The sequence below is a fragment of the Bombus fervidus genome, chromosome 4 (assembly GCF_041682495.2).
Source record: "Bombus fervidus isolate BK054 chromosome 4, iyBomFerv1, whole genome shotgun sequence".
Lineage (NCBI taxonomy): Eukaryota > Metazoa > Arthropoda > Insecta > Hymenoptera > Apidae > Bombus > Bombus fervidus.
This window is the reverse complement of record NC_091520.1, coordinates 17,852,577-17,874,621: the sequence shown is the minus strand read 5'-3', so window position 1 is coordinate 17,874,621 and position 22,045 is coordinate 17,852,577. Positions and strand designations below refer to the sequence as shown.

At 35.6% G+C, this 22,045-nt stretch overlaps 4 protein-coding genes and 1 pseudogene across 12 annotated transcripts in view; 3 read left to right on the top strand and 2 right to left on the bottom strand.

Annotated features, from left to right (window-relative positions):
- Nhe2 (Na[+]/H[+] hydrogen exchanger 2) overlaps positions 1–6,364 on the top strand; it is a 43,644-nt gene extending 37,280 nt beyond the window's left edge. For 5 of the 6 annotated variants that reach the window (XM_072002797.1, XM_072002795.1, XM_072002793.1 and 2 more), the window contains one exon: positions 1,181–6,364. In XM_072002797.1, the coding sequence (XP_071858898.1) occupies positions 1,181–1,419 (239 nt within the window). In that variant the 3' untranslated portion in view covers positions 1,420–6,364. Of the gene's footprint in view, positions 1–1,166 lie in introns of all 6 variants that reach the window. The other variant, XM_072002796.1, reaches the window with a different exon arrangement.
- Positions 1–22,045, bottom strand: part of LOC141445739 (uncharacterized) — a 199,162-nt gene that overhangs the window by 160,145 nt on the left and 16,972 nt on the right. The gene's annotated exons all lie outside the window — the stretch shown is intronic.
- Positions 7,040–14,975, top strand: LOC139986109 (uncharacterized; annotated as a pseudogene).
- LOC139986104 (uridine-cytidine kinase-like 1) lies at positions 14,888–17,768 on the bottom strand. Of its 2 annotated transcripts, none has more exons than XM_072001157.1 (10): positions 17,616–17,768; positions 17,415–17,545; positions 16,865–17,035; positions 16,680–16,797; positions 16,441–16,611; positions 16,296–16,367; positions 15,934–16,185; positions 15,655–15,864; positions 15,392–15,577; positions 14,888–15,313 (listed from the first exon to the last, which is right to left on the bottom strand). In XM_072001157.1, the coding sequence occupies exons 3-10, from the start codon at positions 16,906–16,908 to the stop codon at positions 14,996–14,998; spliced, it is 1,371 nt and encodes a 456-aa protein (XP_071857258.1). In that variant the 5' UTR covers positions 16,909–17,035; positions 17,415–17,545; positions 17,616–17,768; the 3' UTR covers positions 14,888–14,995. The 2 variants fall into 2 exon arrangements, with proteins under 2 accessions (XP_071857258.1, XP_071857257.1); XM_072001156.1 differs by having other exon boundaries at positions 16,680–16,786.
- Positions 18,552–20,860, top strand: Rab10 (RAS oncogene family member Rab10). Of its 3 annotated transcripts, none has more exons than XM_072001161.1 (6): positions 18,552–18,739; positions 18,985–19,165; positions 19,467–19,527; positions 19,583–19,721; positions 19,808–19,897; positions 19,973–20,860. In XM_072001161.1, the coding sequence occupies exons 2-6, from the start codon at positions 19,039–19,041 to the stop codon at positions 20,156–20,158; spliced, it is 603 nt and encodes a 200-aa protein (XP_071857262.1). In that variant the 5' UTR covers positions 18,552–18,739; positions 18,985–19,038; the 3' UTR covers positions 20,159–20,860. The 3 variants fall into 3 exon arrangements, with proteins under 3 accessions (XP_071857262.1, XP_071857261.1, XP_071857260.1); XM_072001160.1 differs by having other exon boundaries at positions 18,552–18,883; XM_072001159.1 differs by having other exon boundaries at positions 18,552–19,165.

The window sequence follows — 22,045 nt, the reverse complement described above, 5'->3', positions numbered from 1 at the left end:
AAGGATGGAAATATAAAAGGGGGATATTAAGAATAAAATAGTTACATCTCGTTATGGACCATGAAATGTAACATTATCAGTCGTGATTTCATTGCCACTAAATATGCAAGTTTATTACGTGACATAAACGTCGCATAGAATTTACGATTCAACTCTCTTCCAGTTATATTCGAAAACCACTTACGCGAGATAAAAATTACCGAGATTTCTTGCAGTATACTATATCTGCTTACCTTCAGGGACAAATTAAGATAATACACCTTTTTTATCTTTAAAACACACGGTACTTTAAATTAGCAGACACGCGTGTTTTATTTCTGTAACATAACATAGTTGGCGTAATTGTCATCCGTTTCTCGTTCTCTTTCGTCTGACCAGTTTCTCGCTCCTCCCCTTATTCCGTTCTTCCTTTTCGCTTTTCCTTATTCATACGCGAATTTATACCTGGAGAATCGTATTCCGACTGTGTTATTAATACAACTTAAGTTACATATTATGAATTATATCGCTATGTCGCGATAGCATTGCAGCCAACTGATAATAACTAACGTAGTATCGTGGACGAAAGCCTAAGAGATATCGGGTGAACCATAAACAATGTCTCGAGAAAGCCTGGCCACGAACGGTTGCGGAACACGTGCGTGATGGGGCTATGAGAAAAAACAAAGGGACGTTAAGGGAGAAAGAGGAATTAACAGTCGGTGTGAGTCGAGAAGTCAGAATTTCGTTGTCGAGAGAGTGTGGTCCGCGTGAAAGAGAGTGTTGGAACGAGAGTTGTAAATTAACTATTTAATTATCTTAGTTATAGCGCGTTACTGTATTTAGTTCGCGTTAGACAACCACCGTTTCCTGTTTAACACGTTGAGGCCGGCGTGTACCACCGGTGGACCACACGTGTCCGTCCCGTGAAGCGTCGTGCATTCGGCGCTGTCTCACAAAGAAAACCCCGAGTATCGGCGTCAACGTGTTAATCCGTTATAAATAATTAATAAATAAAATCCTATACTAACGTCATCGGACGTCAGATCGAATCCTTGGAGAAATTAACCGCGAAACGTCTGATTATGCTATTCTGAATTCACCGTATGTGCGAGTTTACACGTAAAAGGTGAAATTGTAATAAACATACAATTTTTCGTCATAAAAACTTAAAACCCTCAAAACAGTTTCCCTGTTACAGACAGCAAGAAGGGACCCACTAGACGAGTATCCATGATGGAGCTGTGCTCCATAGAGAAGTCGCAATCGGACAAGTGCACGGAGGACGGATCCCATTCCCTGCCAGAGTGTTGGAATCCTCAACGGATCCGAATGAGCTCGTTCGCATACTCGGCCCAGGTTCCCAGTCTCTCCACCGCCCTTATCACCTCCTCCTCCGAATCGTCGGAGGAGATGGACGAGGAGGAAGAGAAAGCTTGACCTTTGGGGATCGTCGAGGAACAGACGTCATCGTTCGCGGTCGACGAGCGTCGTCTTCGTCGGCCATGGCGGCGGCCACCTCGGCGTTCGTTGTTCTCGTCTCTCTTACGACGACCTAGCGCTCCGGTCTGAACAGAGGACGTGCCTCTAATATCTTTCGACCCATTCTAGGGAGATACGATCAATCTTTCGACCGAAAACGAAAATAGTATTTGTTCCCCCTTTGACGATCGCCGATCTCGCTCCCTTCGAGGATGGACACTTTAATAGAACTCACACTGGAGACGACGAGCTGTTTTGACAGCTCTTGTTCTCTTCCACAGGACCAGATTACACGACGGAAAGTACCCCTCGTTTTGACTACCGATGCTTTCATTCGCACGCAGAAACGAATGCTTTGGAGTTGTACGGGGTGTCCCAAAAATTGGTCTCTTGTTTGTCTTTTTTTTTTTTTTTTAATTTCCGAGGGAAATAAAAGATTGGTTGGTTCTCTGTACAAGGTATAATAAGAGAAGCTTTACCTTTTTGTATTTGTATAATTTCTTAATGGAATAAGGTAGATACTTTTTAGCAATAATTTATTGAATCATTGGAATTGCGTTTCTCTCTCTTTGGTCTAGCAGCCACGGTGAGGGAAGTTTCAAGACGTTTGATAATTTGGAGAATAATAGGATTATTTGACACAAATTCACGACCGAAGAAGAAATTAAATTATGCGACTGATGATTCATTGATCAATGTATGAGACTATCTCTCGGGACACCCCAGATTAGATCGTCCAATAAGTTCGTCGTCTCTACGACGTTATTTTATGAATACAGAACGATAAGCGACCAAGATGACCAACGACCAACCTTCAATAAGATCAAGGTCAACCCAGAAAAAGCACTTGTAAAGAACGATTCCTGCATATTTAAGAATCGTAACTGAGAATGAAATTCTAGTACAAGGCAGGCCAAGAGTCTGACGTTTTGAATATTCCGGAATTAACTATCCATCGATATCTAAAAAAGGATGAGACTGGACCGAAATTAAAAACATCTAAATATCAAGAAAAACAAGTGAACGAACTTATTAGGCGACCTAATACGTTACTTAGGTAGAATTCTTCGATCTCAGAGGAGACAAACAAGTATTTTCTCGGTTGGTTTAATCGAAAGAATCGTTGACACAATGATATATAATACAGTTGACGTTGTAGTAGCATGATTTTCGATATAGCGATGTTACCATTTTTCGACGAGAATGATTCAGTCGAGGTTGCGTTCTCTTTTGATACTCGGTGATCGTGTGAATCCATTTTGAATATTCGACCATGAGAGTGATACAAGTGAAATAAAGAGTGCAAGAGCGAGAGAAAGAGCGAAAGTAAGAAAGAGAGAGAGAGAGAGAGAGAGAGAAAGAGCTATTTTTTTAAACCGATGATACACCTCGTTTCCTCCGTAGCACGACTGATGGATGAAAAGTATTAACGAGAATAGACTTGGAGGAACGTTTTTTGGTAGTTGATTTTTCAAATGCTTCCTGAGAAGAATGATTCGTCCATTGGAAGACAGATGCTTTCGATCAGCAGGAACGAAAGATTTTCGAACCATCGACGATTCCTCGTCGATGTGTCGCTTTCTGCGTGCTGAGAAAGATCGTGAACCAGAAAAAGCACGCGATTTCTTTCTCTTAGACGCCATAATAGCGTGTATCCCTTGTAGCGACGACTCGTTTTAACGATCGCTCATTAACTTGGTATCGTGGCCTTAAGATTCCTAAAAATATCCTAGCAGCAACTCTGAACCTTCCGGTATATTGTAAAAAGGAAGAAGAGGAAAAACAAGGAGAATGAGATTGAAGGTATAGAAAGGGTTTGTGGGAAAAACTCGAGGGACCTTGATACGTGTTGCGTTTAAATGACGATTAAATCATGACATGTGAACGTGATGATCTCTTTCTTTTTTTTTTTCTTTTTTTTTTCGGTTTCTTTGGTAACACCAGCGCTAAATAGTCTTTCGAAAATGAAGTATATATATATATATAAATATATATATGTATAATATGTACAAGTTTGGTATTATACTCGATACGCAACGCTGAAATCGTCGTGCGATTCGCTTTCGAGTTTATAGACGCGAGTCTAGATTTAGACACGCCATGTGGCGTATATACTGATGTAAAATAAAAATGGGGACGATTAATTATTCCTGTTGTATTTCGAAAATATGGAAATATCGCGAAGAATAAAATGAGATATTTCAGGCTGTTCTTTTCTTTCGATATTTGATATGAGAGTATTTTCTAGGATTTATTTACTATTCATACCATTATTTGCTATTCGTTTTCTCTAACGCTATTGATTCGTATAACAAAAATTAAGAATACGATTGATCGATAGATTTTAATTTATCTTCGTTTCAAAGAATTATCTATCTATTATTCAATTTGTTTGACATTCTTATTTTTATTGTTACACAACGAGAGCTGAAAATACCATTGATTGACAAGTTCCAAATTGTCTCCATTTCGGCTATATCTATTTGTTCATTTCGTTTTATGAGATACTCTTCTCTTTGTAAAATAGAAAATAGAACGATAATTTCTTTTTGTTGTGTAGCGAAAATAAAATAATCGCGCGGAATATACGACCGACAGATGAAATCCAAATTGATCTTCGAACAGAAAAAATTACCATTTATTTATATTTACCGAACGTTCGCTCTATCGAAATTCTCGTTTTTCTTCCGAACGAGACTTCCGTATTTTCAAAAACAACAATGCCCCCCTTTAGATTACTCATTTTACTCTCACGCTAGATTTTTTGCAGCGATTCTTGCGAATTTTCAACTACGAAAAAAACAAAAAATACTACACTCGACATCCAAAACGTTAAGTCTCCACGTGTATATTCGACACGATGTTATACTAAAAGTACGCGTAAATTTTAGAGGAAACTTTTTGCCTATCTTTATCCGTTTCAAAAGAATTCACCAGGATCACTGCATCAAACTAGTTCGAACACAGTGATCTCTTGAATCATACAGACGAAGAATCTCTACGATCGAAACTATAACAAGAAAACAACAAAGCAAACTGTCGAAAAGATGCTGGAAAATAAGAATATCGAGCATCTCTAATAGAACTCATCATATTACAATCGTCGAAATCTTTTTCACGCTGTCAAACGCAAACACACACACTCGCTCACGTACACACACAAACACACACACATACACGTGAAAGTTGTTTAAACGAAACGCTCCTCCTCTCCTTAAGTATGGCCTTAAAAGAAGCAGAAAACAGAAAATAAAAAATAACTAACTAAGTAAATAAATAACTGACTAACAGTCTCGTGTAGAAAAACAGCCGCGGAAGTGTCGTAGGTCTGTACTTAACGCATTCAATAAAACCACCGTATGTACATAACGAGACGAGAAACAAAAGATACAAAAGATGGGAAAGATCGTAAGAAGATCGAGGGAAAAGCCAAAAAAAAAAAAAAAAAAGAAACAAGAAATTTTTCTTAGCAAGATAAGATAGCAAGTTAATCGCGATGACTAATTTGTTACGACGGTTTATCGCGACGCGAAACGAATGAAACAAACATTGTGACAAGACGAAGTGTGAAACTACGGCGGGGAGCTGCCAAGGGAAACTCTAGAATTCCGGTTTTTATGAGAATTGAAGATATTCATCGATTAATTAATAATTCTACACTGGCACGCGCGATTGATTAGATGCTTACGGAATTGAACGAAATCGATTTGTTAGCTTTCGATCGTTTAGAGATTTAATGTTATCGACGATGGCGTTCGAATTGGTCGAAAATACGATCGTCGAGAAAGCTGGAAGAAACTGAAGAGAAATTTCGTGGAAATGTAATAGTGATTTAAATATGTATACCGACTTACTTTAATATTTAATATAAGATGTTAAAGACGATAGGTAGTTAATTATTTTAACGGATAATAAATTAGATTAAATTCAATCAATGGTTGAATCGAACAAAGTTAAATATGAAATGAAATTAAAACGTCAAATTACCTTAATAGTCGACTTCAAGAACAACTTTAGAAATATTCACGAAGCAGAATACGTTGGAAGATAGTAGAAAATAATCGTAGCGTGGACGTAATCATCGTTAATCCTGTGTCTTAACTGGTGTTTCAAAAGTTGCTCTTATAAAGTTGTCCGACTTCTATGAACGCACGTGTACGTACGTTTTCTCTAGAATTAATCATAGAGATATACGTATTTACGTATGAAAGAGAAAGATACTTTCCACGATAGGAGTTTTAGCGCTGCCAAGTTTCGAAATATTTCTCATTCCACAATTTTTCTATCTAATTATCTCGGAAGTAAGCTTTTCTGGCGAATGAATTTAAAAAGAATTTTAAAAGTATTAAAAGTCACGACCAAGTACTTTTGGTAATATTTAACAGCACGATTCATATGAATAAAATTTCATTCCTAATAACTTTTCCTTTTCGATCTACGAACGCTTCGATTGTTCGCGTAAAAATGTCTCTACAAGCTGCTTCCTTATCACAATAACGTTCCCTTGTTGCACGATCGAACGAGAAATATTTCTACTTGGAAACAAAAGTATCCGACAAATTGTATCTTCGACCAAGACTGCGATTAACGCGATGTCACAGAGTTCTTGTCAATTATGGCAGTAGAGTTTTCTTCAGACTCGTTGTTTAGGGAGGACATTTTTCACGCACATCTCGCTTGAATAATATTTGCTTCAAAAGCGAGGGGTTTTTTTTTTTGGTGGAGATAAAGAACGATTCTCAATTTTCGTAAAAATCGCGGCAGAGTTCGAAATTTCCCTTCGCGCGATATATTCCTGGCGGCCTCTAGTTACCTAGGTCAGACAAACGTCGGACTAGTCTCTAGATGCTAGTCTTTACGCTGTTGATTTGTTAAAATAAATGTTTATTTCGTAAAAAAAAAATAACGTGCTTGTCTTGCAATTATCTTGACACTTGAACATTTCCTTTACTTCTTGGACATCTTCCATATCTCTGTTGCCATTCCTTGCCTTACATTTACCCTACGTTCTTCCTTTCTAATTAAAACATAAAACTAAGCTGATACGTTTTTGAAGTCACCGAACAATTTAGAATAAAATACATTTCGTCGTATAAGTAGAATGGTCACTAGTCTCGCAACTGTGCAAAATTTTTCGCACTTTGACAGTTTGTTATTCGACGAATTGCTTCTCTTCTTTCTAAGATCTATTTATAGCTTCTGAACTAAAAACTTGCCAAAAATTATCATAAAAACCAATGCGAAATTTTTGAAACATTATGGGCAAAATATTTTAGGATAAATTCACAATTTTCCACTCGTTTGAAATTGAAATGAAAAGAGGAAAGAATAGATAGAAATTAAAAATCGTAATAATAAACGAAACTAAAAATAAACCATCAAGGACGAACAACGAAGCCTCCAACTAACTCGTCACAAACTTCTCGCTAATTAAAGCCGGAGCAATAAAACGATCAGCGACTCGTTAATGAAACTGATGCTTCAACGATCGTTTCGAGGTCGAACTGTTAGATCAGAAAGAACCGAACTTCGCGAAAACGTCAATATAAACTGGACGATTCTGTCCTCTGTCGCGTGAATGCCTGGCGGTGTTGTATTTTTAGTTTGCATACCTACGTTTAGTTACGAGCATGAGTTGATCTTCGTTGATCTGCCTTTGGAACGAACGAAGGAGATCGAAAAATCAGAAAAATTGCTAATTGGACCAAAAGTCGATGTACGACTCAGGCAAACGAAAGCGAGGACATCTTCGAAATCGAGGACGTGACATTTCCGGTCAGCGTGACATTTTCGTGTCAATGGAAACGGTGTATTATGCTTTTTAATCCTTAACCGCTATGATGAAATAGGAAGATATTGATTTTCCGTTGAAATTCTGAAGTTGCACAATGAAAATTTATGTTTGAAGTTATAGTTTATAATTATAGGGTTCGATCTAAACAAAGATTAGCGAAACTTTGCGTCATTTGCTATTTTAAAGCGAAATTATAACAATTTTTATGTCGTTCGAGGCACTCCAAGATTGCACGATAGCAATTAAGCGTTAAATTTCAAACTCCATTTGTATTTTATATGAGTCCATCGGGGGATAAACAATTCGCATAATAGAAGTTTACCGATTCTCTTCGCTATCTATGGTTTTCTACTGATATAATAGAGGTTCGGATATATTCAGTGGGAGTTTATTTGATCGGGCACTAACTAAGATTTCTTTACACTAAATGGAAATTTATTGTGCTTCTATCACAACGCTAGAGTATTCTTTCGATTATTACGATGTTACAATTTCGTTTGATAGACGAACGTTATTTTCGTTCTATTTTTACTATCGTTGAGTAATTTCGGTTTATTTAGCCTCAATTAGAGGCCTATGATATGACTGCATTGGAATATCGACGAACTGTTGTTGCGATACATAAAATACGAATCTCGTTTATTAATACGTAGAATGTAAATTTCAGTAATAGAGTATTAATAATTTTAATAACAGAATATTAATGGTATAGTTCCAATACTGGATAGCATTTTACATTGTTTGACCTCGTCGATCTCTTATATCATCCACTGCTTTATTTTCAAAAGAAGAATTATATATTTAATAACTTAACTATCTAATCAAACTAGTACAATCAATTATTTTATCAGTTTAATGCCAAAAAACAAATTAAATTTACAAAAAGGAATAACGAGGCTGAAGCAAGTTGAAAGAACAGGAATTTCTTTTAACTATTCCTCTTTCCATTATATTAATTGCTTACTATTTTATCAATTTGACAGCAAAGCGCAAATTAAATTTGGAAAAATAAAGAACGAATGAATATTAAAGAAACTACAGAAATAAAATACCTTCGGCTTACAAAGTAAATCGCATCCAATTACCCAGACATCTTGCAACCGAGATAACTGGAGAGAAAAAGAGAATTGCCCTATTGTAGGCACGTAGCACGACAGAAGACTTGATACAAGCTTCTTCTATCTGTTTTATCTGTCGCTATTATTTCCAAAGGTCTTAGAGGAGCTGCTGAAGAAGCTGAAAGTGGAACACGTTGTTTGGTGTAAGGACAAGAAAAACATGTATTACGAGGTAAGAGAGTAATGCTAATTATTTCCATTTCCTACTCTGGCTTTATCTCTCTGGAAAGGTGATATTTCCTGTACCAGCTGGGGAACCATGCGAGAATTGCCTCCACTGGCTCACGGAAATGGGGATCGGCGTGAAAATGAACTCCATAGTAAGGTGAATTAATGTCTTCGGTATTTCCCCTCCAGGAAGCTTTTCCAAACGTCTTCGTTCACCTTCCAACAATTTCCAGCGTAATTCCAACTCAGTGCACGTATAGCGGTATGTGTGGCGTTGGTGCTACACCCATCGAGGATGATTTAGCCAGAAGATTGTCGGATGTATCTTCTTAACGCTAAACCTACCGACACTTCGTGTATACCTGTTCCTACCGTGTGCGGTTAAAATGACCAATGATTAAAGAAGTAATAGTTTTTATGATTTAATTTAGATAATGGTTAATTTATAACTAAATGCATATAAAATGATGAACTTACATCAAATTTCGTCCAAATTTACTTTTGTTTAACCTTTTCGCTTCGGCAGTCCAGTCCGCCGAAGTACTGTCATTGAACGGAAGCGTGCGACAGAAATGCGCACAGTATGCGTGATTGCTATATATACGTTTTCCTGAGTCTTAAATAACAATAATTCTTGTAAGAACCATATATGAAATATCGTTTCACTGTCAATGGATTTAACAGATTTTTTAGCACGAAACAGTATACGATCGTTTGGATGTTTGAAATATATTGCGTAAAACGTTTTGATGTTGTTTCAACAATGAGTAACTTTTAAGAAGTGATTAATCCAATATGTCAATAAAATCAACAGAAAATGTTCTGCCGATAACGAAAAAATATATTATTGACTACAGATGGCATTGGTGTATGCTCGATATATGGGGTGCCGAACCCAGGATTCGTCGCGTGGTCGTCACCTATATGCGGCGCTCGTACCCACAGGTCACCCGAAGCGAAAAGGTTAATTTTAATTATAGTCTTAAATAAAATTATACTTTTATTTATATAGAGATTTATCTTATTCAACTTCGCTGCATTTTTTACAAACTATCTTATTATCAAATATACATTTGCCGCATAAATATTTCTCGCGTCTTAAACAAATTTTCATAATTTTATAACCTTTACAATTTTTCACTTGACAAGTTTTTTGTAGTAATGAATCTGAACTTGTTGATAGTTTTATCGCGTGGTTTTTCCCCCGCGATTCTTTATATGAAAGTAATGTATGCACCAGGTTTGTAACAATTTTGTGAATTCTCCGTAAATTGGCCCATACTGTAGATTCTTAATGCATACCAAATGCAACAATAGCTGATCCATTATGAAATCGTAATATTCTTCGTTAGACGAAAGAAATCTGAAGAGAGGAAGAATGCTTGGGAGGCGCTCGTGGAATCCATACGTTCGAAATTGACGGTAAAGCAAGTGGTCGATGGTGTTCGTAGTGGCGGTGACCTTACGTTCGATTACGTGCTGCTGATACTAACTGCAGAGTAAGAATTATCGACATTCAGTTATTTGGCCTGCGGATTTTTACACGTTTCGTGAGAAACTCGACGATGCAGAAATACACAGAATGTACATAATATGCAAAAGTGATTACCATAACATGCAACGATGATTACCGCGCAAACAATTAAATAATAGGCAATTCTAAAGTTCAATAATCAATTTCATCTTATCAAATAGTTGATTTGTAATGTAACAATTGTACGTTGTGTTATCGATTCTAATTGTTTCTACGTTAATTTCATAATTATACACAGTTGCCTAGCAACACTGCGACTGATTGAGACTAGCGCGACCAATATCGTAGCTGCCATGTTGGTGTCTCCCTTCATGGTAAGACTCGATCTCTCGATTTAACTACTAGACTGCGGATTTTTATGCGCTCGTGGGAAATTTAAAAGCGCAAAAATCCAAACAGCGCGCACAGTATACGAAAATATTGTATTGCTTCGTACAAATAAATAGCCGCAGTTTTCTAATGATATATTTCCTAGATAAATACACCCATTGAATTTCTTATTAAGGGACCGGTGATTTTTCTTTCTTTTTTTTTTTTTTTTATTTATTTTATTTTTGTATTTATTTATAATCAATTCTCATTGAGAATCTAATGTTTAAATCTAGAAAGGTAATGTCTTTTTAGCCTGCGGATCTGATCCGTCGTGTCAAGTAATTGAGTAACTAGTAGATTTTGGCGGTTGTTAATTCTTATGTTATCTCTATTACTGAATTTGTATATTTCTTCTTTAACTGTAGGTATCTTAAGGACACGATGTATCGTTTCGTTGGTAACATACCAAGGTGCATCTATTAAGGATCTTAGGGTTTTCGATTGGAATCGTTCAAGAATTTCTATGTTGGAATTACTCGCTGTTCCCCATAAAGAGGACCGGTGATGTCGTTAACTTTCGGAACCATTATTACCATTATTACTTGGTATATTCCTCCCCATACTTTTCGGCTTCATTTTCGGTCTCATTTTGGCTACCACTGAAATGCCTTGGGGTTACAATGATTGGCAGGTACATACGTGTTCAGACTAAAGAAAAAATAGAAAGACTAAATACAGAGAAAAATCAGGAAAAAAAAAGATTCACGAAAAGTAATACGCGTCTTCTTTCAGAGGAAATTACAGCTCCCTCTGGATGGGTGCGTTATGGGCTTTATCATCGGACATAGGTGTAGCCGTGGCTTTATTACAAGGAAGCAACCGTCCCCTAATCGGAGTTGCCATATCAGCTTCATTGCTACTACCAGTGGTAAACTGTATAGGTAACGAACGATAAATCCACCGTAGATACCATAAATATAGGGTGGAATAAATATGTGTACGAGGACCACGCAAACAGAATATGATAAATCCATTTTTGTTGAGTTTCTCACTCCTATATTACTTGGTGATTTGATGCTATTTTAATGTAAGTGTACGATACTAGCCTATAATATTAAAATTAACATTCTAGATAGCTTCTAAATGTATGAGAGGATAGTAAAAGACATATTCAATCCGAAAATCAACTGGAAGGATAATTTTAACACTTTGACTGCCACACCGAAATCACATGTTTCTCTCAAGACGCCACAGTGTTTTAACACAGTGCACCGTTAGATGCAAGATTTGTTCTAATTTTTTTTTTTTTTTTATTCATGTTCTACTAAAAATGTTTAATTGTTCAATGGGGCACTTTTTATTACAAAGTATCTTCTATTTATCGGTTATATTCAAAATGCCCCAACTGTCAATTTTCACAATTGTAAAAAGTTCAATAGCTCCGGTCACCGATGACCACCGTGGCGTCACAGGAGAAATATGACCAATGTGACAGTCAAAGTGTTAACGTAGAATTAGTATCCATGATAATAAATTAAAAATTTCTCGTCTATAAAAGAGATTCATTGTCTCGTATTTCATCAGTTTTTTCTATAAATAATTTAAAAAGCTTCTTAACGATCGAATCGAGAATTCACGTGTTTTTTCCGCTTATTTATTCACGATCCCGTAAATCGAAATACATATATCTCTATATCCGCGAAAGAGACATTGAAATTGGCCAGCTATCGACACGGGCAGACGGAATAATTCGCGAGGGAAGATAGATACGAAAAGAGGTATCGGCAATCGTGCGGCGTTCTCATTCCATCAGGAGTGATTAATGAATGGCAGTTAATCTGACCGTGGCAATCGATGAAATTTATTCCCGCAGGTTTATTCTGGGCTCTCGGATGTATATGGCTAATCTATCGACCGATTAAAATGCCGCACATGAAAGGAGAATCGTACACAGACTACAACACCTCGTACGTTTATGTGTACACCGATTACCTGCCGGTCGAATTCTTCTGCAACGGGATAATCAACGCGTGCTTGACCTTTGTTTACGTCATGTGCATCTTTATCACGGCCATCGTCGTGTTGAAGGTGAACAAGGTCACGAAACAGCTGATTTCTCAAAGATAAACCACGAGAAATCACCTCTCGCACGTGATGTAATTTTCCTAATAATTTCTCATATCACGATGTCACTGTCACGTGATTACGTAACCAAATATAATGACGCTAGAGTGATGTCTGCAGAGTAAATCTGCCGATTAATTCGCTGAAAGAAAATTTTGAGGGAATTAAGAAAAATTTGTTCCTATTAATTATTAATAATAGAAACATATTCTTCCAGATATCTTTATAAAAAGGACACGATGTACTAACCAGGTTTATCAAATATGTTGAGGTTATTAGATGTATGTGAATACAATGGAACGCGTGGATAAATTGTAAGGTAGAAAATATATATATTTTAAATACTAAAGTGTAAATACAAGGTTCGGAATATAATATGAGCCGATCCAGATCCGCACGCTAGCAGTGTTACCCTCTGACTGAAAATCCTGAAACCATCTTAGCCTATCTACTGTTTATGGTTTGCCTTCGACGCAGTCTTTTGTCTATGCGCTGTCGATGGCTTCGGTGCTTGAGAAAACTAAAATCCAGATGTAGACTTTTCTTAGAAGTGATGACCACTTCAACAAAATAATATCTTAATTGTGCATTATTGTCTTAAAATTTCCACCATTTAAAATTTTATTCAATGCTCTCTTTCGTTATTCTAATTCTATAAGAACTATCAGTTTTAAAATTCGGAAATTCGTAAAACCATCATTATACAATCGATACCACGAAATGATCGATCCCCTAATTCGTTTAGGATAATAGAGGTGGTTGAATCGATTATAACACTGAGTTAACAGGTTACAATTTACGTTTTATTTCAACAACTTGTAGATATAGACACGTTCGTTCGATGCGTATAGATATAGGTTAAACACATGAGTGATCTAAAATAGATATAGACAGTGAAGAGATGTTGACTGATGAGAAGATGATGAACCAATCCGGAGATGTTGACTGATCTGAAAATATTGAACCAGTCTAGAGATAATGACTGATCTGACGATGGTAAACCAGTGAAATTCAGTAACGATCCTGTCTCAGAGGAAAACTATTGCTGGGTGTTGGTCGCCCCACCACTGGCCACTTGCGGGTGGAAATAACCGTTGAACATGGGAAAAACCCGACCTCCCTATTTTTTACCTGATGGAGCAATAACCATAAGGAACGTCTCGACTTGAATATATTTTATAACGATTAAGGGACCTAACGCTAAAATACAAATGCTTAATTTTATTACAGTTCCCGATTAAGGCCCTAACAGTAAAATACAAATGCTTAGTTTTATTACAGTTCCTTTGGGATGGATTCTAGGTTACGTACAGAGTCACCGGACGTAACATATGGAAAATGCAAAATTTTGGTCATGCTTTTGTTTAATAAAGAACACATTCAGTATTGTTTAATTAAATGGTAAAAAAGACGTAGAATATCTTTTCTGAAAATAGATTTGTGGTTTCCGGTTAGATTAAGGCAGTAGCCGTGCCTTACACATCGACGTCAGAACTACATCGCTTCTGGAAACACGATATCCGTTTGATCTGTGATAAGAACATCTAATAAGATAACAGCACCCTGAACTCGAAGTAACTACGATGTTTCTGTTATAAAATTTTTTACTTTTGCTAGTTAAGTAGAAATAAGAAGAAAAGGTAACTGAGAAGAAAATTAAAAGTTTCTAAAATCCTTTCATTGACTTAAAAATATGATATATTTTATATTTAATGTCTTATGGTATTTAACGCAAAATTAAAAAAAGAAATATTACCAGCTTTTACGATGGATTGAGCAAGACGAAACAACGCGTATTGGAACAAACATTAAACGAAGCATTAAACGAAGCAATGAAGCTATAGATGACGAAACATTCCGTAAGGTGCAGAAATCGAGTTATTGTCAACACGGTCCAGAAGAGATAATTAAAATATTAGAAATCTCGTGATTTCTTGTGTATAGCGATATCTTATGTATGCGTAAATTTAAAAGCTATCTACCGTTTACGCAGTTTACACCAAAACTTGGACTCCCCGCTAGCAATGGAATACGTAGAATTAGAAATATTGAACAGAAGCCAAAGGCACCGCCCAGTGGCTTTATCCACCAGAAGGTTTGGGTAATTCTGGCAGCACAAGTGAAGATTTGGCCGCATTCGATCACGTATCTTTTGGGACAATCGAGTAACGTCAGCTCTGGCCATTTGGATTCTTGGCCTCGTTCCCATAGGACAAGTGCAATAGGAGATTACAAACAATTACATAGCGCGGGCACCACTGCGGAAGGAGGCGTCGTTGGCTCTAACATCGATACAACGTCTCTTTAACCGCGCAGTTAAATAGATTGGTGTTGAAATTTGTATATTGTAGATAGAATGAATATAAACGATACATATATTCCCCAGCGTAACACAAATTTTATTAAAGATATATGAGATTACTGCGTTTTCATTATAACAGATTAAATAGTTTCGACAAATGAAGTATGAGATCTTAAGTTGTATTAATCTTCGATGGTTGATGGCTCGGTTCCAAAGTATCGATCGCCAAAGTTACCGATACCAGGCAATACGTAGAACTTCTCGTTTATCACAGGATCTAAGGCAGACGTGACGATTTTTACGCGTGGAAATGCGTAAGCTATCGAGTGTACTCCTGATTCTGCCATAAGTAAAGATACAAGTAACACGTTCTCCTCAGCAACATCATGATCCAATAAAACTCTGATAGCCATAATGGCTGCTGCACCCGTTGCTACTGTTGCATCCATTAATATCACTTTGTAGTCTTTGATATCTTTTGGTAATCGAAGGTAATAAAGCTGAAGAAAATATTGATAATTTTTATGTCAATATTTAAATGATCGTGGCAAATTAGAAAAGTAAATTACATCATTTACCTCTGGTTCTCCAGTCTGTTGGTTGGTTTGTATAAGTATCTTTCCTATTCTAATATCTTTGCATACGTCCCTAACAGCTTGTTCCATAGTTTCACCAGCACGCAAAATGGAAACACCACATATTTTATCCGTAGCTGCGCGTTTTCCGTGATATAATACTCCTTGTGGTGTTTCTACTCTTACATCCTATAAACACGTGTTTGTAAGTGGCAATTAGAAGTCACGTTTGTCACATCTCACTAGCGCTGTGTATTAAAACTTACCTCGAAAGGTAGAAGAGACAACGCGTACTCAATAACCAAACGTATTAGACGTTTGGAATAAAATATAAATTCATCTCTGTATGTTTCTTTGTTTCTTATAAATGTGTGGAGACCCTTTATCTGTGGTGTATCTGGAAGCAGGTAGAGAGAAGATGGCAATGGCTGACCAATATAAGAATGAGCTAATTTTTCTCTGAGTTTGAAACCCCTCTAGAACAAGAAATGAACTAAAGTAAACATAATAAGAGAGAGCAAGATTTACGAAACCGATAATTTTACCAGTTGAAGCTGAGTATGTACGTGCTGTACAATGAGTTCTATCGCGACTTCGTTATCTCCGCCACGAGGTACGATAATATCCGCGTGAACCATGAATGGAGCTATATAATAATAAAAAGCGGGTTGTACCATAGTGCTATATTGCTTTAGCACACCCTCCAAGTCCCTCCCTCTTTGCGATATATCTCTACGTAATCTTCGAGCAAGCCTCACATCAGCATCAGTATCAACAAACACCTTCATGTCGCACATCTTGACCAATCGAATGAAGGAGATCAGTGGTAATTTGATTTCTACTTTCGTACCTTACTACTGTTATTCAAACCCACTCGTTCTGCTTTCCTGACAATACATTGACTTACCTTCAAAACGTCGACATTGTAGAACGTCAATATTCCCTCAAATATAATCACATTGGCACCATACATTGTTTTCTTTAAAATAAAAAGCAAACATTATATGTACAAAGTATGTTTAACATTTATACACTTATTAATATCTACATACAGTTCTACTTTCTCTGCGATGTGTTACAAAATTGTAGATAGGAACCTCCACCATTCTACCTTCCTTTAAACGCTGTAGCGTTGTTTTAAGTAACTCAAAATCGAACGCGTCGGGATGATCGAAATTGTACTCGTTCCGCGCAGCCATGTCGTGTTGTTTTTCATTTAAAACCTATAAGAAAAATTGGATATACTATCTGCATTCTTCTCTATGCAATAATATTTATAACTTTCTCATACTTTATAAAATGAATCCATGCTAAGAAGTGTTACCCAAGGTACATCTAAAGATTCTATAATTTTTGTTGCAACTGTGGTTTTTCCAGACGCACTGCCCCCACAAATACCTAAAACAAGACTATTAATAGCATTGTACATTCTTTCCCTTTAAAGTAATAAATATATTTTATGTTTCTATTACTAACCAATTACAAAAGGTTCTACTTGCTGTCCAGCTGAATTGTACCATGGTGGTCTACCAGCTGTGTATATTGTTCTTGTTTTACTTCTAAGGATAGACTCTGCAGAAGTTTTTTTGCTAGATTGAGATAGACTAGTAGTACGCTGCCTTCTTGATCTTGGTGATCTCTGAGAACCTGTCATATAAACACAAATAGTTTCTATTAATTCATTTGAAAAATTATGCGAGGTTGCATCGTATTATTAATTACATTTCCAAAAAAATACATAAAAGTAAATAAAAATCAAAGAGAAAGGTTTTCTTTCAACTATTATGTAGGATAAAGGATAAAGGATAAAGGTACTTTTGTAGGCTTTAACTGTTTTCTTCAACTGACAAAAAGATTCTACTTCAGTAAACCAAGTACATCCTGTTTGCCAAACGCAAGTACTCCATATCAATGACTCTGTAAATAATTGGTACATCGCTTATTTACTTCAAGAAATAAGTAAGAAGTAAGAAGTAAGAATACTCTAAAAAGTAATACATTGAGGAGAAAGTGTATAAAATCTCACCCGTGGAAGGTGGCCTTGGAGATTGTGGAGTAGGTGTCCCAATATCAGAACGTCTACAACGTTCAGCATCCTCGCACAACTCGTCAGCAATTAAAATTTCCTTCTCGTCCAAACACACTTCAGTATCGTCGCTAAAGCACAGTAAATTCAATGCATATTCGACTGAACAGAAGAAACAGATGGTAAAATATTGTTGTTTACCTTTCAGAACTCGCTGAGCTTGGTGGATCAAAGTGTTGCATTTTAGCTGCCATATTCTTGATCATGTAGAAAAGAAATTACGTATTGTTACAATACGTTTTACCAAGCTTCTCTTCCACATGCATCTGAATTTGTACTGACAGAAACTATAAACTACAAGGCAAGTAACGATGATGAAATCGTAGATATATTGCCACCTATTGGTCATGTTCCGAAGCAATTTTTTCACACTTATTACCTAATAATAGGTATTTGAATATGGGTATTTATATATGTACATATCCTTCTTAAATAATTTAATACAATAGTCTTTAAAATTCATAATTATATTTCTAATCCATTAATTAATTAAAGTGGTATTTACGAAGTTTTGGATGAATTTTGAATAACGTTTAATAAAGAAATAGAAACTCTTGTATGTATATAGTAATATTGGTCCTGTTGAACCCATTACTACCCTTCATATACAGCATTCATCAACATATTTTCCCGCCTGATCCAAATGTTAAAAACCACGCGATAAAATATCTTAGTCATTAACAGTATACTTTGTTATTAACAATATTCATCGATTTTTCAAGCAAAAATCGCTTGAAAGTAACTGTAAAGCATGTTCATTAGATAAAAAATTATATCGCATCGCAGAATATTCATAATGTATGATGCGCATCGATACGAAACGAACAAAGTACAGATGTATAAGCGTTAATGTGAAATCGATAAAAGAAGTAATAACTAAACTGCAGATATTTATATAAAAATAGAAACTGTGTAAAACGCACAGAATATTTATGATATGTAAAAATGTACAAACTATCCAAAGTACGCCAGTATACTTAGAAAAAAGAGTGATATTTAGAAATCGAAATAAATTTCTAAGTTCCACTTCTCTGATTGCGTTCAGAGAAACGTGAATTTACATAAACATCCGCAGTCTAGTAATAACTTTGTGCGTATGTGTCCCGTTAGTATCCAGGTGATTTAAAATTATTCTTGCAGTGGTGGTGACCTCCCGTGGTAGATGAAATATTCGCAATTGAACCCGGCAGAGTTTCGCGATTACCGCTAATTACTATAAAGACACAGTTGTACATATTACGGATTGTTGGTCGGTTAATAAATCAGTAAGTTCTGTTCAGACTTGTGACTGAAAGCAAAGTGCAAAGTTACCCCGATGCTTCTGCGTGCTGGTCTGTTGTGTGACGTCGTACTGTCTTTTAATAGTCAGCCCCTGTGACCGGTTTTTCCGTCGTTAACAAGACACCGTTGTACGTTGAGACGCGCCCTCGTCCGACCTTGAAACCTATAATCGTTCATAACGTTCGATGTTCGAAACATTGTCTACAAAACTATTAATCGTGCTCCACAGGTTCGAATCTTTTTTGTTTTCTTCGGCGCCTCGTTAACAAGAAGCAACAGTGAAATGGCAAAAAAGACGTACGATCTGTTGTTCAAGTTGCTGCTGATCGGTGATTCCGGAGTTGGCAAAACTTGTATATTGTTTAGATTTTCGGATGATGCATTTTCGACGACATTTATTTCTACAATAGGTAAAGGAAGTTGTCTAAATAATTATCATTCGTGGATTCGCTCGATCAAATTATCCATTATCGTGAATTTTTTTCGGTATAGTAGGTTATGCTACTAAAATAATAATATTGTAAACTGAAGTTAATGAACAATAAATAATTGAATATTGAAGTGTGATTGTTTTATTACATTAAGTGCATAGAGAAATTTGCGTTTCTGAATTAATACTTTGACAACATTGTCATTAAAGTTGATTGTTTTATGTAAATAAATGCTGTGGAGTATGTTAAATATATGAACAATATGCTTTTTGTCACTTAGGTATCGATTTTAAAATCAAGACAGTGGAATTAAGAGGAAAGAAAATCAAGTTACAGATATGGTAAGTTGTGAAATATTAAATTTTTCTAAACAGTCCTTAACCTGTATATTTACAGGGATACAGCCGGTCAAGAAAGATTTCATACTATTACTACATCATATTACAGAGGTGCAATGGGTATTATGCTTGTTTATGACATTACTAATGAAAAGACATTTGAAAATATTGTTAAATGGCTGAGAAATATCGACGAAGTAAGTATGATTTCAAACTTTTTTATCTATATATAAATATAGTCATTTACAATCGTTATTTATTTTTTCTTTTTAATTAATTTTAGCATGCGAATGAAGATGTGGAGAAGATGATACTGGGAAACAAAAGCGATATGGAAGACAAACGTGTTGTTAGCACAGGAAGAGGGGAAGCGGTAAAGCAGCTACAATTTAAATTGTATGTAAGTTACAAAAATGTCACAAACTAATAAGTTAATATCCTCCTTTAGATAGCGCGAGAACATGGAATCAGATTTATGGAAACATCTGCAAAAGCAGATATTAATATTGACCGTGCATTTAATGAATTAACCGAAGCAATATTGGAGAAAACTCATGGAAAGGAACCACAAGATGCTCCTGATAGAGTAACGGTTGATCGAAGGGTGGAAAGAAATTCTAATCGGTGCTGCTAATCTTATATTATTTATTTTAACAGCGCATAATATACTATATATCAGCTCGTGCCACTCAAAATAGATCTGTGGATAGATTTAGAGCATAATTTAAAAAAGCATAATAGTATAATTAAATTCTTCACAACACTGCCTAATCAAATTCGATTGAACTTATTTAATGAGATTTCTGATAAAGATATATCTAAATTTACTTCAAAAAATATAAAAGGAAATAACTCCAATTTGGAAGTGAAGTTTTTTAATTATACCTGGATTTCAAAGGGTGGGTTATAAATGCTATTTGTCACATATATGACTGTATACTTATAAATGTACTTATAAATGTGTCTATTGCATGTATACAAGCATTAAGCTCCATCACAGCTTTTATAAAGAACACTACAAATCAATAATATATACTGCTGATGGAGCTTTGTTTTCCATGTGAAACTTCATGCGTTGTTGCACGAACAAAGTCAACTAGGAACAATTTGTTTGTTATGAGGCTTCAATTTGTTACCATAATGAGACGAGTGAGAATGAATGAGGGCTTTTGATCTTAAAAAAATCTATGTGAACATTGAATGCTTTTTCATACAGACATTGCACTACATTGCTTATTTACATCTTAAGTTAAAATCTAAAAGCTTAAGTCCAAGAGCTTTTATCCTACTTGTGTAAGACTAATTTACTACAAATATAAATATTCACGATTTCGAAGTAATTGTTTTTGTTTCCCTTTGAAATATATTTAACTTATAGTAATAGATACTTGATAAAAACTGGCTTTATACATAATATATCAATAGTAGCCTTACGAGTAATTATCACAATACATAAAGTTTCGATTTTATAATGTATTAGTAAAATGATTAGTACTTGTGATAGTGATTTTAATACTGGTGTCGGAATATGCATCGAATACATATATATAGGGGAACGAATATACATGGATCGGAAGCGTTTGGCCAAAAGGGACAATCATTACTTTACAGATAATATGCGATAGTGTTTACAATACCATTTAAGGAAAGTAATCGAAATAAGTAGACCATACGTTGTCGAAGATATGTTTTCCCTAAATTATTTATTCAAAGAAAAAGCAAAGAATTAAAAACGTTGTTTCTACTATCGATTAATTACCAAATTAATTAATTACCAAACAGAGGGGAGGTACAGAAATTTAAATATTTTCGTATTACGTTCAAAACTTCACTGTAAGAAATATACAAAAACTTTGATATAGAGCGATGATGCTATAAATAAAACAAATAATATATAGATATGTATGTGATATATAATATCCTATAATCTATATTTGTAATCAATTGTATAAGAGATAGTAATCGTTGTATCGTTATTTTTTAAAATTCGGAACTAGTATCAGTTTACTAGTACTTCTATCTATGATAAAAACGTATAAATGGTTCAATGTTTGTTAGGTTTGGATTATTCAGTTCTCACGTGCGTTTCCAAGGATTAGGATTCGAGTTCTCTCGTCTGGAGGCCAAAAATTCCAAACGTAAACCAGCAGAATTTAGAAGCCGAAAAATCCAAACATAACCCATAAAAAAGCGTTTGGAAGGATTAGGATTGAATTTTTGCCAAAAGGGGAGTATGGAAATTGCCGATGCAATGTTAAAAATGTCAGCCACAAAATGCACAATAAAACGAAGGCCCCCTAGCGACCAAAGACTGGACTATACGCACATTTCTTCTCAGATGCTGAGAAATAAGCGTATTTACGGCGGAACGGAAAATGTGCATTTGTACCAGCAGAGGGTAAGTATAAAGAAAATATACAAAATGCTTGAAAGTTTCACTAAATATTGGAAATAAATTGCTTTTTAAGTTTTGTTTGCAGAAAAGTTACTAAAAAGTACACAAACTAAAGAATGAAATTGC